Source organism: Rattus rattus, chromosome 5 (assembly GCF_011064425.1).
Source record: "Rattus rattus isolate New Zealand chromosome 5, Rrattus_CSIRO_v1, whole genome shotgun sequence".
In the NCBI taxonomy this organism is placed as follows: Eukaryota; Metazoa; Chordata; class Mammalia; order Rodentia; family Muridae; genus Rattus; species Rattus rattus.
The window spans coordinates 43,789,132-43,805,041 of NC_046158.1; the positions used below are offsets into that span (position 1 = coordinate 43,789,132).

Sequence of the window (15,910 nt, forward strand, 5' to 3'; positions counted from 1 at the left end):
AATACGTTTGACAGTATTTATGTAATTGTGTGTGTGTGTGTTACATGTTATTTTGAACAGTTTCAGAATCCATCATGTACACAGTTTCTTATGGTTTTTTTTTTCATAATTTGTACATTTTCTCACTGGCTTCCATTTAAAGCATTAGAAGAGGCTTTGGAAACCGTGGGGTAATAGGTCAGCAACCTGACAGAGTCATAGGTGTCAGAACTTGGGCAGGTACAAAGGCTGGGACTGTGTTACAAGACCGTGCCTCTCCTTCCACTGGGGCATCAAGAGATGATGGATGTCCTGAGTAATGCTTCCGGCCTTTGAAAATGCTACCTGAACCTCCACTGTAGTCTGTTTATCTATCTTTCCACCAACTGGATTTCCAAGTTTTATAATCCTGAAATTTTAGTCAAGTCCTTGGTGATCACACTTAAAATAGATAAAAACCTGGATGAAGTATGAATGCCCAGTGAGAAAGAAACTCAAGGTGGTTCTTAATGTAGCATTTACAGCTTAACCTTTTTGATGCTAAATGGGCCAAATTAGTGTGGAGGTTCTCTGGAACAAAAACCCAGCATTTATTATCTATCTTTCTGCAATTACTTCCATAGAATTTACTTCCAAATATTGGATCCTAAAAGAACACCTATCAGTTTTCTAGTAGACTTCCTATCAATTATAAGAGGAAAGAGAAATCCTAGCTCTGACCCCAACAAGACTGGGACCCAATGACTGCGGTCCTATTTTACAATTCTGTCTATAACATGTTCTCCAGTTCTGTTGAAAGCCCACATCGAGACATAGTTTCAAATCTCAAATATATATACAGGAACATTTAAAAATATATAATTGAACTTACTCTACATTCTTTGTCCAGTCAGGAGGGTTACTCATTGTCATAAATACACAGTTCGTCAAAATAGTGCACATAATTAACATGCTGAATAATGTAGGTTAGTGTTAAGGAACATACGAAAGAAAGCTCATGTATTATATTAAAAAAAATTAAGTAACACTGAAAAATCCAAATCTCCATTCAACAGGACCCATAGACAAGTGTGTGCATGCGTATTATCTTCAATCTCCTTATATTTCTCTGTCTTCTGTTAAATATGCATCCTAGTGTGACCTCCACAATTTCAGATTAAACGAGAACGTGGCAGGAAGTAAGACTACAAGTTGCTGTTGCTGTTGCTGTTGTTTTGAAACTAGCACGGTTACCTCCCAAGGAGCTTTTGGAGGGGGTGTGGTGTGGGTGTGGGTGGTGTGTGTGTCCTTTTTTTTCTCTTTCAGTATGGATTTGCGACCTCTTTGAGCAGAAAGCATGGGCTTGAATTAATTCTCACAATTAGAATAATAGATTGTTGAGGATCTATTCATTAACGGATATGAACACATGCACTTCACGGTCAAAGCAGAGTGTGGTGCTGGGTGCTGGGTAGCTGTGTTTTGAGTGAGTTTATGTAAGTCCAACAGCCCAAGAAGATGAAATGGGTTGATGTATAAAGGTCAAGGCTCATCGCCCCTGGGATGTAATTGGAATTCCAGAGATACCTGTTCTTGGGTCAGTCAGTCACTTATCCTTTCTGTGCATTCACTGCCCTCTGGCCCCACATACATTCAACACCCGGATGTTAAGCGTGGGCAGACTTTGTTGTTTGGTCGAGTCAATTAAAGTAGTCAATGCATGTGAAGTGTTTAGAGACAATGCTGTTAGACAAATGTGTACCCATTAAGTGGTAGGTCAGAGGAGAAAAGGTAATGAGGCCGTTGAACGTGGCCACAGAAAGTATTTTAGAAATCCGAGAGATAACCTCCAAGCTGTGGAGAAAACAGAAGGTTGGCAGGATCTTAAAAGACATGTTTTCTGACTTAGGATCAGGAACGCTTTCTACTACACTTAATTGACCCTACAAAACACTGCCTTTAGTTGTGTAAAGAAAGTTTTCATCAAGTGACCACATGATGGCACTAGAAATACAAACGAAGACGGAAAAGCCTTTGGGTGAACACAGGGACTTTTTAATATGTTAAATCTTTTGTTTTCAATGATATTAACAGGATTAAGTATTTACTTGAGGTCAACTGGACTCAAAAAGAAGGACTTAGATTTACTTTTGGTTTTTTTTTTATTGGTTTTGTCAGTTATTTTACTTTCTTGTTTTGTTTTTATCTCCTTTTGTTGGTGTAGTGCTGGCTTTTTTTTTTTTAATGAAAATTTCTTATTTAGTTATTATTTTTGTGGTGCCAGGGAATAAATCAAACCCAGGGCCTTGTGCTTACTCAACATTTTAGATTTTAGAATTTAAGATTTTTTTTTTTAAAAAAAACTTTGCTAGAATGACCTTATGGTACTTACAATACTATTTTTATATTAATTATGACCAAGGTCACCAAAAGAGACTCAGTCATAAATGAAGTTATTCACTGATCAATATCCTCAGCGGATATGAAACCTTTAAACCTAGAAGCAACCACAGAGGCAAACTCCCTTCAACCTTTTAGAAGAATTTTAGCTTCTATCCTGAATCTGTACTAAACAGACAGTTAAACAGCAGTCATATTCAGTGGCTTAAATCTGATATTGAGCCAGTATTACTGAACTTCATAAAGTTGATCAATTAAAAGAATTGAATAATTACCTAAGCCTGAAGTCTCTTGAGATTTTTATATGCTCACAAGATCATCCCCACGTCCTTTAAAATGGCATATATCATATCTGTGTCTAACCTGTATTTTACTTTGAAAGTAGTTTTTTGTGTGTGATTAATTGACTGAAAATTCTATGCAAAGATGGTGACAAGAAATATGATTATCTTGTGCAAAACTTAGGAGATTCAATACATATATGATAGGTAGGATCAGTTGTCAATCTGACAGATTCTAGAATCTTCTAGGAGACAGGCCTCATTACATGTCTGTGGGGAAAATTGCTGTGACTGCCTTGTTAATTCAGATGGGAAGACTCATCTACCGTGGCTGGCACGGTTCCCTGGCTGGGATCCTGGAGTGTAGACTAGGGTTCAGAGTTGGAGGGATGCCTTAATGGTAAAGTGTTTCCCTAGCATATCTAAGGCCCTGGGTTCAATTCTCAGCACCACAAATACAAAAAGAGATTTGTATGACTAACAAAAGACGCTAGATGAAAGCTATAGGGTGTATGTTCATTTTTTTTTTACTTAATAACCCATATAACTATAAAACACAATTTATACAAACAGTTAATACCAACCACTTGCAAAAGGATATGAGTGTACCAAAATCTTAATAGCTATTTTCCTAAGAGGATTGAAGGGAGTTAAAATGTACAGGGCAGAAGTGGCACTGAACCGGAAGATGGCCTTCCCTTTATTCAATACTATAAAAGTCTGTAAGATAGGAATAGACACGTAAGTATAAACTCGATTTTCTATTTTCCAATTAGGGTTACAGCGAATAATTCCAATTTGGACAACCAGGAAAATCAGCTTTGATGTGTACGTGAACATCAGCTCTGTCTGGATCATTTTTGTCCTAGAGATGACACCTACGACGGCTCTTACCTTCCGCCAACCACTTACCTGAGTTTTTTGTATATCAGCCAGGAGAGTGTTCTTATTTCCTTAATATTTTAAGTGTCTTACTTAAGCCAAAGTTTGAAATGAGGACACATTTCATTTTCATTCTAAAATTCACAAGAATTCCTCTTTTTATTTTTTTTCATAATGATTTGTTTGCCTAGATGAAGTATCTGGAAAATTAATCCTGTAGAATGCAAAATCATTCAACAGAACTGAATGTTTTAAAAATAAATATTCCTTCACTATCTGTACTTATAAAATAAACATTATCACTTCGCTGGTAATAGAAAACCAAGGCAGCTGCCACCGAGTCCACTTGGATTGGATGGATATCATCCAGGCATTGATTTCGGGAGGCCAGGCTCCCTGGAGGGTATCTTGTTGACCAGGAGTGCTAAATTCTGTACTGGGATTTCTGAGTTAGCTGACACTTGAATTCGAATCCCACCTGACTCCCAACTGCATGGAGAAAAAGCTCAAAGTCTCTGGAGAACACAGGACCCATAAATTCGAAAAAATTCTATCACCAAAGTTAGACTTACTACACAGCAAAGACCATCGTGCGGAGGGAGAAGACTTACCATGCAATGGCGCAATATGACTTAGTCTGACCCAGTCCTTCTAAGGCGTTTACTGATATTCAGATTATACCTAGGTGGAAGAAGCTGGCACCTCTGTGAATAGCACACTATCAGAAAGAATGCTAAGATTTGAATTTATTTTTTTATTAATCTATTTTAATTTCTAAGTACGAAGGTTGCAATTAAGGCCTCCTGTATGCTAAGCAGGTTCTTTACCACAGGGTCATGTTCCCAGCTCAGGGTGTGTGTGCATGCGTGTATGCATGCATGTGTACGTGTGTGTGTGTGTGTGTGTGTGTGTTTGTGTGTGTGTGTGTGTGTTGTATGTCTGTGTTTTGAATCTATAACCCAGAGTGCTATACAAGTGATCCACCACTAAATGATGTCCCCAGCACAGCTTTTAAAATGTTTATGAATCTATTCCTTAAAATTTCCATGTGACATATATCTCCATGGACACCACTATGGTCAGCACACCATACAATGTGTTTGTTTTTTACTAAGCATTTGTGCTAGCATTTCTTTCCCACATTTAAACTTCAGGTCACTAACAGATTTTCATTTTATTTTTCAGTTTGACTTTGAGATTTTCAAATGGGGCAATCCTTGAAACACAGTGCTGCTGTTTGAAAATAGCCCTTTCTTAGCTGGGATTCGGGCAGAAATGCCCTACATGCTATGAGAATATCCCTGAAGCAGTGCAGATCTCTTAGTGTCTTCTAGGCTGTGAAACAAAAACATCCAACTATGGAGAGTAAAACCTGTGTTTAGAGAGTTGTAATACAATTGGACAGGTAATTTTGTGTCTGTTGAAAATAATGATAAAATAAAACATGGGACTGTAGGATGGGCTGTCCCACTTCATTTCAATTCTTTGGCAATTTACCTCATTGGGTCATAGATAAACAGGGACCCCATCAACAGGATGAGAAAAGTCCTGCTGCTCTAAGCCTGACCTTTGACCTCATGTCTCAATAAGTCTGTGTTGGAGGAATGCACTTATTCCAGGGGCAATCAGTTGTGGACAGTATGTAGTCCCTGTTACTCTCTCTGATTCATTCAGTATTTTTGTCCCTAAACGACCTTGTGAAAGCATCATAAAACATGAATGGACTTGGGTAAGGGAAATGCCCTTGCCTTAAGGAATATGAGCCTTCCAAGGACACAGAAAGAGCAACGCTTGGGACCAGTTATCTTTCTTTCTTTCTTTTTTTTTTTTTTTTTGGTTCTTTTTTTTTTTTTTGGAGCTGGGGACCGAACAGGGCCTTGCACTTCCTAGGCAAGCGCTCTACCACTGAGCTAAATCCCCAACCCCACCAGTTATCTTTCAAAGCTTCTGCCTGTACCTCCTTATCCAGCCACACAGCGAGTACAATGTGATAGACATATTGGGGAGTAGAGTAGGAGCAATAGTAAAAATGTATCTAGAAAGAGTATATACTCTTCAACTAAGAATCTTTCTTATTATCATGCTATAGACCGGTTTTGAAATGAATGTGGTGATAGAGATGACAAAGGAGTCTCAGGTCTACTGTGACCTCTTTCACAGTCTGGACGATGAGAAGTCTTGGGAGGGTCAGCGGTAGTTCAGCAGGCAGGGAAAATCCCAGGCTCATCCCAAGGAGACTGCTATACTCAGAATTGCCATGACGTGGGTTCCTCGGCCACCTTCTGTTTAAATGGTGAGCAAAGAAAAGTGCGATGGTTTGAATGAGACCAGCTCCACTAGGTCTATACAGTCCAATATTTGGGTCTCAGATATCAAAACTGTTTGGGAAGGACCTGGTTGGAGGTTTTGAGGTTCCAAAAGTCTGAACCATTCCCAATTTGCATTCTCTTTGTCTCTGACTCTCTGTATCTGTCTCTCTGGGTCTCTCTCTCTCTCTCTCTCTCTCTCTCTCTCTCTCCCTCGTTTGTGTGTGTTTGTGTGTGTGTGTGTGTGTGTGTGTGTGTCTCCATGGATCTAGTGCGAGCTCTCAGTTACTCCTGCAGCACCACGCCTGCCTGCCTGCCTTCTGCCACGCTTTCCCCTATGATGGTCACAGACTCATAGGAATCCTCCTACATTAAATGCTTTCCTTTGCAATTTGCCTTAGTCATGGAGTTTTGTCATGGCAGTAGAAAAGTAAGTGACCACTATAGAAACACTTGACAGAAAATGGAAAAGAGGGAAGAGGCAGCAAGGACAAAACAGGGAATGTTAGAGAGTCCAACAGACGAGCAAGGAAACACAGAAACTCTGCCCTTTCAAAAGAAACTCAAAGGTGAGACTCAGAAACTTAGCAAGAGAACCAGGAGGGGGCTCTAGGCACTGGAACTCAGCCTAGTGGCTTTGGTAAAAGCTTGGCCACCCTAGTCCTGATGAGTAATTGAAAATTTGGAAGTCCACTGGATGAATTAACATCTTGAAGTAATTCTTAATTTTTCAAAGATTTGCAGCCTTTACGATATATTTGATATGTTTATTTATTTAATGCAAATGATTTGTAACGTGTATTTGATATGTTTATTTATTTAATGCAAATGATTTGTAACGTGTATCCTAAAGAATTTCATGTGCAATGTGTGGCTCTATGTAGGTGGCTTGCAACAGGAGACTGGTGAGGTTTGTCTGCGACAACATGCTTTTGGTGCTTTAATTTTTCATAAGACTTCTTCCCACCACTGCCAAGGACTGTAACAATAATGACAGCATTGCAGAACCATTTTCATTGTTTTTTTTACCCTATTATGGATGCATTCCTTTTAGGTTGAAACATGTGCAATTGCAAGCTTCGCATACATCACTCTGAAGTGTTTATGGGTTTAGTTTCCATAGCTTGGCAGTAGAGACAGCATTCAGACTTGGATAGCACCCCATTACGTGTAGGAGTGTAATCATTATGAAGTCATTAAATTTGTGGTAGAAGTTAAGTTTTACTTTTTACAGCTAGTCTGCTATTTCTTTCTTCACATGATGGGTATCTGTATTCCTTCTAATTTCCCCATAGTTGAGACGTCAGTCAGTTTGCAACTGCAATGACACTCAGAGTCATTGTATTGAAGGAACTGCATGAAGGAAAGAACTCAAAGGGATCAATGTTCACTTAAAACAAAGGATTAATTCCAAAACTACCAACCAGCGGGACATTGGCCTTCTCTATTTACATATTCAAATGGCCCCAGTGGCAAGTACCAAGAGTGTGCCTTTTAATAGGAGCTAGGCACACCTGCGTCTATTCCTTAAACCCATCCCTTGATTCATTTACTATGGGTACGAAAGACAAATGCTTTAATCTCATTGCTGCAATGGAGTAAAATTATAAGCATTAGGTGAGAACATTTTATTACCAGAATAATTTTCTTCCTGGGAACAAGTTTTTAGACAAGGCATGATGGGTAAATTCAGATGTAACCTCTATGCATAAAAACTGATTTATAGATGTATTTATGGGAATGAGGTATTCCTACCTGCCTTAGGACTTTTCTGTACACACACACACACACACACACACACACACACACACACACACACACACACACACACACAGACTCACTAAAGTTAAATAATGTCTTTGCGATACTTAAATGACAGAAAGTTAAGTCGTGTGCATGTGAGTGTAGCAGACTCTTGAAAATCAGCATGGATTTAATTTAGGTGCAAAAGGTGACTGGCCTTTTGCACAGCTTGGTGCTGCATTCTGGAAAGAAAACACACATACTCATCTAAATCCGGGCCCTTGAAAAGGAATGCTCAGCTACCAACAGTAGCACACAGGAATCTAGAAGATGACGGTTGGAGGTGCAGGTCGCCTAGCACCAACCAATACAATCATAATGTAAAACACAAACCTGAACTTTAACCAAGGATTTCAGAGTATCTAAGTACTGCATGAGAAACCAGAGAAGAGGTGAAGTGCACCTTAGTGGTGTTCCCTGTAACCCAACGAAACAGAAATCTGGACATTTGGGGATAAAATGATAAAAGTCACTGAGGTATGAAGTCACACTATTCAGCAACCCTTGCTGGACAAATACCATTCGGGTGTTAAAGAAAACACAAAGGTGGTTTGATCAAGGACTGGTAAGCACCCCTGGTAATCAACAGTTTAATGACCCCCCCCCAAAAAAAACCCAACTTGGGGAATGATACAGTGCATTTGTCTCAAGTTAAAAGGTCAAACTCCGGAATTGGGTACATTATTTAAAAGCTGACTCTGTCCTTTCTACCCCTGAGTTTCTGAACTCCTCTTTTCTATGACTAAGCCACTTCACTTGAGAAATGGAAATGCGTGTGCTTGTTAAATCATAAGCTGTGATTTCAATTCACGGCACCACAGTTGTGTATGTAGTATTCCATATCAAAAAAAAATCACCAAGATGACTTTATGACGGTGGGTGAAGCAACTGTTTTGCTAGTTAATGATTAATCAGTAGTAACTACCCAGTTCTCAATGATTGCACAGGATATGTGGACTGAGCCCTTTTCCCTGGCGTAATCTGGTAATTTCTCCCATATCTGCGATTATAGAAAGTGACTTGCTGCTCTGATTACTGTCAAGGATGAAACTTGAATTCGATGAGTGGTGTATTTACACTTTTGTTTTCTGAATATATAGCCAATGGTGGAACCTTTATTTCAATCAAGAGTTCATATATTTTTTTAAAGCATACGGTTAAAACTTAGGTTCTAATTTTGCATTTCATCTAGACATTACCAGAAAGCTGTGACATAGCAGACATTATTCTAAATGTTCTCCACTTATCTTCTCTAAAATGTAAGCTGCAGGCAAAAGTAAGAGATAGCATATGAAGGTGAGCTGGATGACAGGAAATATTTTAAAAGTAGTACATCTAGGTGTGGAACCTCATTCCTGTAAAGATAGCAGCCCACAGCTGAGGCAGGAGGATTGTTTGGATTTGAGGCAAGACTGAGTGCTGGAATAAGAACCTTTCTCAAAAGGCAAATAAGTAGCACCTGTTATAAACTTACTAAATATATTCTTTGCCTGGGAGTTTAAATCATAGGCAATTTTTAATTTACATATCATCTGTCTTCTAAAAGTGTACCTGGTAGTCAATTCTTTTGAAATTTGGATGCATTTTTACATAAGAGAGTAAATAAATATATATTTTCAAGTCTCGAACTCAGTGTAACTTTCTTCCCCAGGTGCTGGGATCCAAGCCAGGCCTAACAAGTGCTAAGTAAGCACTCTTCCAGTGAACTATTCCCAGGCCTTGTGTAATTCCTAATGAAATGTAATTATGAATTAATGGTAGTTGGAACTGTATCACTCTGTAGAAGAAAGTGCCAGTCTGGAAATAGTAACATGGTGCTAAGTTGGGCTTGGGTTTATATCTCTACTCCATACCACTCTGGGAAACTGGGAAACTGCCCTGACCCTATCAGGGAGCAGGCACATTCCTGGAGGTTTTGCAGTGAGGGGCAGGGGCCAGAATGAGAGTCATGTACCAATAAGAGGGATGCTTCAAAGTTTGATGTTGTTTCAGGTGGAAAGAGATTCCTATCAGTCTCCATTTCCGCAAGCATTTCTCATTCTGGTCCAATCCACATAAGTCTTTTCTCCTCTCTGAGAATTTTTACATGGTCTCCCTCCCTCCTCCTCTCCCCTTTTATATCCCTTGGCTTCAAGCAAAGATTTTCCTCCTTGTTTGGCTCATAGGGGAGTCGGGGGAATCTTCTCACAGCTTCTCTCATAGCATTTGTTTATCTGCAGCAGACTAACCTCAATTCATCTAACACAGCCTCCACCTAGTTATGGATAAGGTCTTTAGGCCATGGATTGCAAGCTGAAATTACATGGACCAGAGACTGGAAAGGGGGAATGGGTACCTGAGAGCCATCCATGCCACATTTATAAACCTTGAAAAATAATTCAAAAGTTAAACAATATTGTGCACACATAGCAAAAATTATAGATATCAATGCTTTACAATTATTTTTGTTTTAATTTTGGCTCTACTCTCATATAAAAGAGAGGGCTGTATACTGAGGGAAGATTCTGTCATGTTACTTTTGTGTTTCCTCAGGCTGGAAGAGAAAGCAGGGCATATGGAAAGAACCCTGCGGGGTTATTTGCCTTGAAAGTAAAGAATATATTCGTTAAGATCTCCTAAATGATGCCCTTAGTTAACTTCAAGGCCATCACATGATAGCAGATCTGTTGACCCTGCCCCTAGGGTAGCTAAGCTCCTCCTCATGTGATAGCCCAGATGCTCTGTTAGCATCTTCTGTTTTCTTTTTCATAGAAACTTGTCTTCACATCTAAATTCAGATGCAATTTCCTTAAAGATCCTCACAATTTAAGTTTTAAGTTGAATTTCCACACAAAAGTATACATTACCCACCTAGGATCCGGTGGGAAGCGTAGTTGAATTATATTAGACGCTGATACTGAGTATGAAAGATTTGTTTTTAAAAAGCAGGGGTTTGGGAACATGCCACCAACTTACTTATTAATTTTGCAATCTTGGACAAAGTAGTTCGTCTCAGTTTTATTATTCTTCAATTGAGACCACAGCTATCTTGAAAGGACCCATAAGGTACCAACATGAATTTGAAACGCAAGAGCATAATATACAAGGGAGGTAGCAGATGCTCGTTTTTACCTATCTAGAATAACTTGTCTAGGAATTTCTGTCTCTTCACTGTGGAGAAAATCTCTGCTCTGCTGTCTGTCCATGTGGCCCGAATACATGTCTCACCCTTTAGGACGTGATTCTGCGTGCGATGCTTACCTGATTCAGAAACCTTGCTCGCCACAATAGGCCATGCAAGCTGATTAGAAGGAACTCTACAGCTTTTGTCAGAGTTTGGGAAACACATGCACCTTTTCTCAAGGCTACTATGCTGTAGATGTTAACTTACTGTGATCGAGGGTTATTTTTGCCATGTGTGGGTAAGCCCACCTACACAGGAAGCCAGCATAAGGCAAAGCAGTGTCCACATTGTCCATGGACTGTCCTGATGGTGTCATTTTAGAGTCTGTGTCTTTTGTTATTCAAACTAGATTTGGCCCAAAACTTTGCTTTTTTTTCTTCTTTTTGTCTCTCCTTCAAAGTAGTTTTTACTGAGTTTTCGTTACTTTTATTCAAAGGGTCTCTTAACTAATAAAACTGGAATCAACTAAATATTAAAGGTTTATTTGTTCTGGGACATTTTCTGAGGCAGAGGTTAAGAGCTGGTTTTTCTAGAAAAAGAAAACCTTCCTCATCTTAACAGAAAACAAAATACGAACTTGGTACCTCAATCCTAGACACTCTTGTGATAACTGCTCAGATATAAATCAGAACCCTCTTATGTGAATCCCAGTAGAGAGATGGTATCCATCATTTTAGGACTGTTTGGTGGAGACAATGGGTTTTTTTAATGTTAGGAGACATTCAAGGACACAGCACAGTTTTTAAATGAATACATTTCTATATTCCAAAATATAACAAGCTTCTATTTTCAAAGCAGATCTAGAATATCTTTCTATTTCTAGTCAAATGCCATGCTGTCAAAAGGATACTTCTTCCCATGGCACTAATGAGTCATCTGTAATTTTAAGAACATAAGAGGCGAGACGTTTTCTGAACAAAGAGTGGGTGAAGTGGAATGTATAGGCAAACGGTACAGTAGTAACTCAAGTTATGAAACAGAAAAAAAAATCCCAGAAGAAAAACTGTACTCACAAACTGAAATGTCCTTGTTTCACAAAGTGAAGGGACAATAGAAAGCACTCAGTGTGGAATCACATTTTAAAGGTCCCCTGAGGACAATAACCATGAGATGGAAACTCTGTGCATTCCAAGAGCATTGCCATCTCCTTCCCACTTCATGGTTGTTACTAGTTCTTCAATTGCTAACATAGTGTCTCCGATCACAGTTTAAATGACTTTAGTAATTTTTGTAGAACATTTGATGGTTATATAATTTGCAGATCAGAAACTGGGGCAAAGAGGATAAAAATATGTGGGCATATGTCACGATAAACATACACCATTGTCAGTGACATTTCCATTAGCCCAATGACATTGGTTGTCTTTATAAAAAGACCACAGAGAGCCTTGGCGTGCTGCAGTGACTTTGCACAACTTTCTACACATATGGTGCAATTCCACCTGAGGTATACATTATACCATATAGATACATTCTGGGGGTGCTCAGTGGTAGAGCGCTTGCCCAAGGCCCTGGGTTTGGTCCCCATCAAAAAAGAACCAAAAAAAAAAAAAAAAGATACATTCTGTAACCATTTTCATGGGCAGTGTCATTGTTCAAGGCTTGCCCTCCCCAAAACTCATAAATTTAATCATGCAGTATTATAAACTGGTATATTTAACAGGTTGTTGGTCAATGAAGGCTTTGCTTTCAAGAATGAATTGGTGTCTTTCCAGTGTAAGATCAGACTTCTCTTGCTCTCCCTTGCCTTACAGCCTTCCACCATGTGATAGATTAGGTCCTCAATCTTGGACTCTCTGGTATCCATAAGTTTAAGCCAATACATTTCTCTTCATTGTAATTCCAAATGTTGGGTGTAATGTCACAGCAGGCTAAAGGGTCTTAGAGAGTTGGCTTTTCAAAATCATTCTACATTTTATTAAGAAAGGAACATGATGATTTATAGATAAAAACTTATTAACTATATCAAGTTCAATCTGGGAGCCATTGATGTTTGTATATTCTAACTCACTTTTCAAAACAAATTCATATTCACAGTTTCTTCAGTCATGGAGAATTTCACTCTTAGTGATTTTTGACCAGTAGACCCCTTGGCTGTTCCAAATCATTCATTCTTCCCTTCCCTTCTACTGTCCTTCCCTCCCTGTCTCCCATTCTCGAGTGTGTGTGTGTGTGTGTGTGTGTGTGTGTGTGTGTGTGTGTGTGTGTGTGTATGAGGGCTACTCTAATGTTGACAGAGAGTAGCCATTAAAACAAAAGGAGTGATCAAATTCTAGAAAAATGTTTTTAAAAGACTGAGATTTTACTAAGCAACCTCAATGTAAATCAGAGAAAACTTCTGTTTATGCACATTATATCATAATGAAACAATCTATTTATGAGAGAAAATTTAAGACCGGTAATGCACAGACAACTTAAAGGAAGTTTTAAAACACAGGACCGTGAAGCAAGGCAATGTTCTGAATGTGACTTGGTCAGCTGTTCTAACGAACTCTATGCTGGACATACTGACGCATTCCTATAATCCCAGCATCTGTAGGAAGGAGGAGGGTGAGCTCAAGGTCAGACTGGGGAAACACAGGGAACTGCTGTCCCAAACACTGAACAGTGGAGCACATAGCATGTCTGTCTTAAGGAACTTAGCTTTGCAAATGGTTCTACCTGCGCTGCTGTCCAGTGGCTCACATCTGGAGATCCGCTTGGTAGGAGAATAATGTGGAAGTGAAGGACATTGGAAACAGTCCTTCCTGATAACAATATTTCCCTTATCAGGTTGTTCTGCTTGTACAATGTGATTTGTTCCAAAATGTCAGAATGTTTTTCTGTCTTCACACAATGTGCATTTGAAGATAAGGACAGCTGATGTCAAAGGCAGGTTTAGAGGTGGGGACCAGGAGAGTTGCTCTGGATGCCAAATTTTTCCTTCAGAACTGGGCCTGCACCCGGAGATTTTTTTTTTAAACTTTAAGTATTTGTCACTGGATTGTGGATTTTGTTTTCCATTTCCCTTTATGCCATTTTTAAAAAAAATTAAAATTTAACATATCCCAGTCAGGGATGATTTGGGTCAGAACCTACCCTTAAAATAGTATCTTTCATTTATCTGAAAGCTCTTTGTTTTTGAAAACATATTATTTTTATTTTTATTTTATTGATTTGTTGATTGGTTTATTGATTTTATTTATTTAATTTTTTTTTAAGACAGAGTCTCACTATGTAGCTTTGGATGGCGTGGAACTGCTTTGTAAACCAGGTTGGCCTTAAACTCACAGTGATTTTCCTTCCTCTGCCTCCCAATTGCTGGGATTGAAGGTGTGTCCAACCAGGCCCTGTAATCTAAAAAGCTCTTTAACTTAAAAGAAAAAAAAAAGGATTTGATAGTTTGTGCGTTTGTTTCAATAAGAATGGCCCTCGTAGACTGAAATAACTGAATGCTTAGTCATCAGGGGACTGGCACTACTTGAGAAGGATTAGAAGGTGTGGCTTGCAGTAGGTATGACTTTGTTGGAGGAAGTGTGCCATGGGAGAGAGCTTTGAGGTTTCCAAGGCTCAGGCTAGGCCAGGCCCAGCGATTCTTCCTGCTGTCTGGGGATCCAGATATAGAACTCTCTGCTCCTTCTTCAGCACCATGTTTGCTTGTATGCTGCCATGCTCCCTGCCCTAATGACAATGGACTAAACCTTTGAATGTAAGCAAGCCCTGAATAAATGCTTTCTTTCTATAAGAATTTCTGTGGTCATGGTGACTTTTCATAGCAATATAACACTAGGACAGTCTGGTTACCACATAGTGAATTACTGTGCTTTCTAATGTGCTATCATTTGGCCTTTCTGAAACCATTCCTTTATAAATTTATAAATAAGGACACAGTAAAGGGGCTGGGATGCTGGATTTCAACCTTTATTTTGATAGGGCCTCCTCTTAGTAATTTTTATCATTAATAAATAATTTTTCTTTATTTGTGTTCTTATGTCAATAAATAGTAACTATCAGATAGTAGATTTTGGCTGTGAATCAGATGCTCCATGTTTTGGGGCACAAACACTTGATGAGGAAAAGGCCTTTTAATCTTTATCACAGAAGCCTCTCAAACACTGCATTTCCCCAAGAATTATAAATAAATGAACTCAATCTATGGGATGAACCAATTTTTACATAGAACACATCTGGATCTTTATTTCATAATTTCCTCATATTCACTTCTGACAAAAAGCTATTATGAGACGAACAATCTCTTAAACTGAACTACTTTTATGTCACTTTGACATAAGCTATAATCATTTTAGAAAAAAAAAATGCCCTTTTTAGGTTGGCCTGGAGGCAAGCCTGAGGCACATTTTCTTGACTGATGATTGGTGTGGGATGGCCTAGCCTGTTGTGGTAGTGCCACCCTATGAACGGTGGTCCTAGGTGCTATTAAAAAGAAAGAAACTGAGCAAGCCAGTGATAATGTTTTTCTATGACTTCTGCTTCAGTTCCCGATTCCAGATTCCTACCTTGATTTTTCTGCCCCAGCTTTCTTCATAATGGACTTTGATGTCGAACTGTAAGCTGAAATAAATCCTCCCTACCCTCAAGTTGTCTTGGGTGTTGATGTTTTATCGCAGTAATAGAAACTCTAAATAAGACATCTTTCACACCCCAAACTACCACAGATGGCAGTTCTTGTTCTGACAAGAACTGGGCCAACAGTAAAGTGCCCCTAAAAGTTTGGCGTATTTTAGGATTCATGGTCAATGAAAAACTTTACTTGCTTGGTTATATATTTCCTCGGTTTTAAGAGCAAGCAAGTGTAACTGACTGGATAGTGTCTTCTAAAAGTTCAAGCCAGTATGAAACTGTATCTTTTCTGGAAACAGAGTCTTTGTAGACATAATGCTGTTAAGATAAAACCCATATAGATTAGAATGGGCACTGATATGGTTTGATGGCAATATGTCCCCCAATAAACTTATCTGTATGAACTATGAGCTGAAAGAAATCATTTCCACCTAAAAACAAGCAACAAAACAACAACAACAACAACAACAACAACAACAACACAAAATACCCTTGTATATTGCATAGCTGTATTCCATGTGGAAACAATTTCTTCAGGAAGTTATTTATCATTTATA

At 38.9% G+C, this 15,910-nt stretch overlaps 1 protein-coding gene across 1 annotated transcript in view; it reads right to left on the reverse strand.

The window, feature by feature from the left end:
* Positions 1-15,910, reverse strand: part of LOC116901467 (sodium channel protein type 1 subunit alpha-like) — a 114,485-nt gene that overhangs the window by 56,108 nt on the left and 42,467 nt on the right. Inside the window, 2 exon segments of the mRNA XM_032903418.1 lie at positions 851-940; positions 3,241-3,359. Coding sequence (XP_032759309.1) covers positions 851-940; positions 3,241-3,359 — 209 coding nt within the window.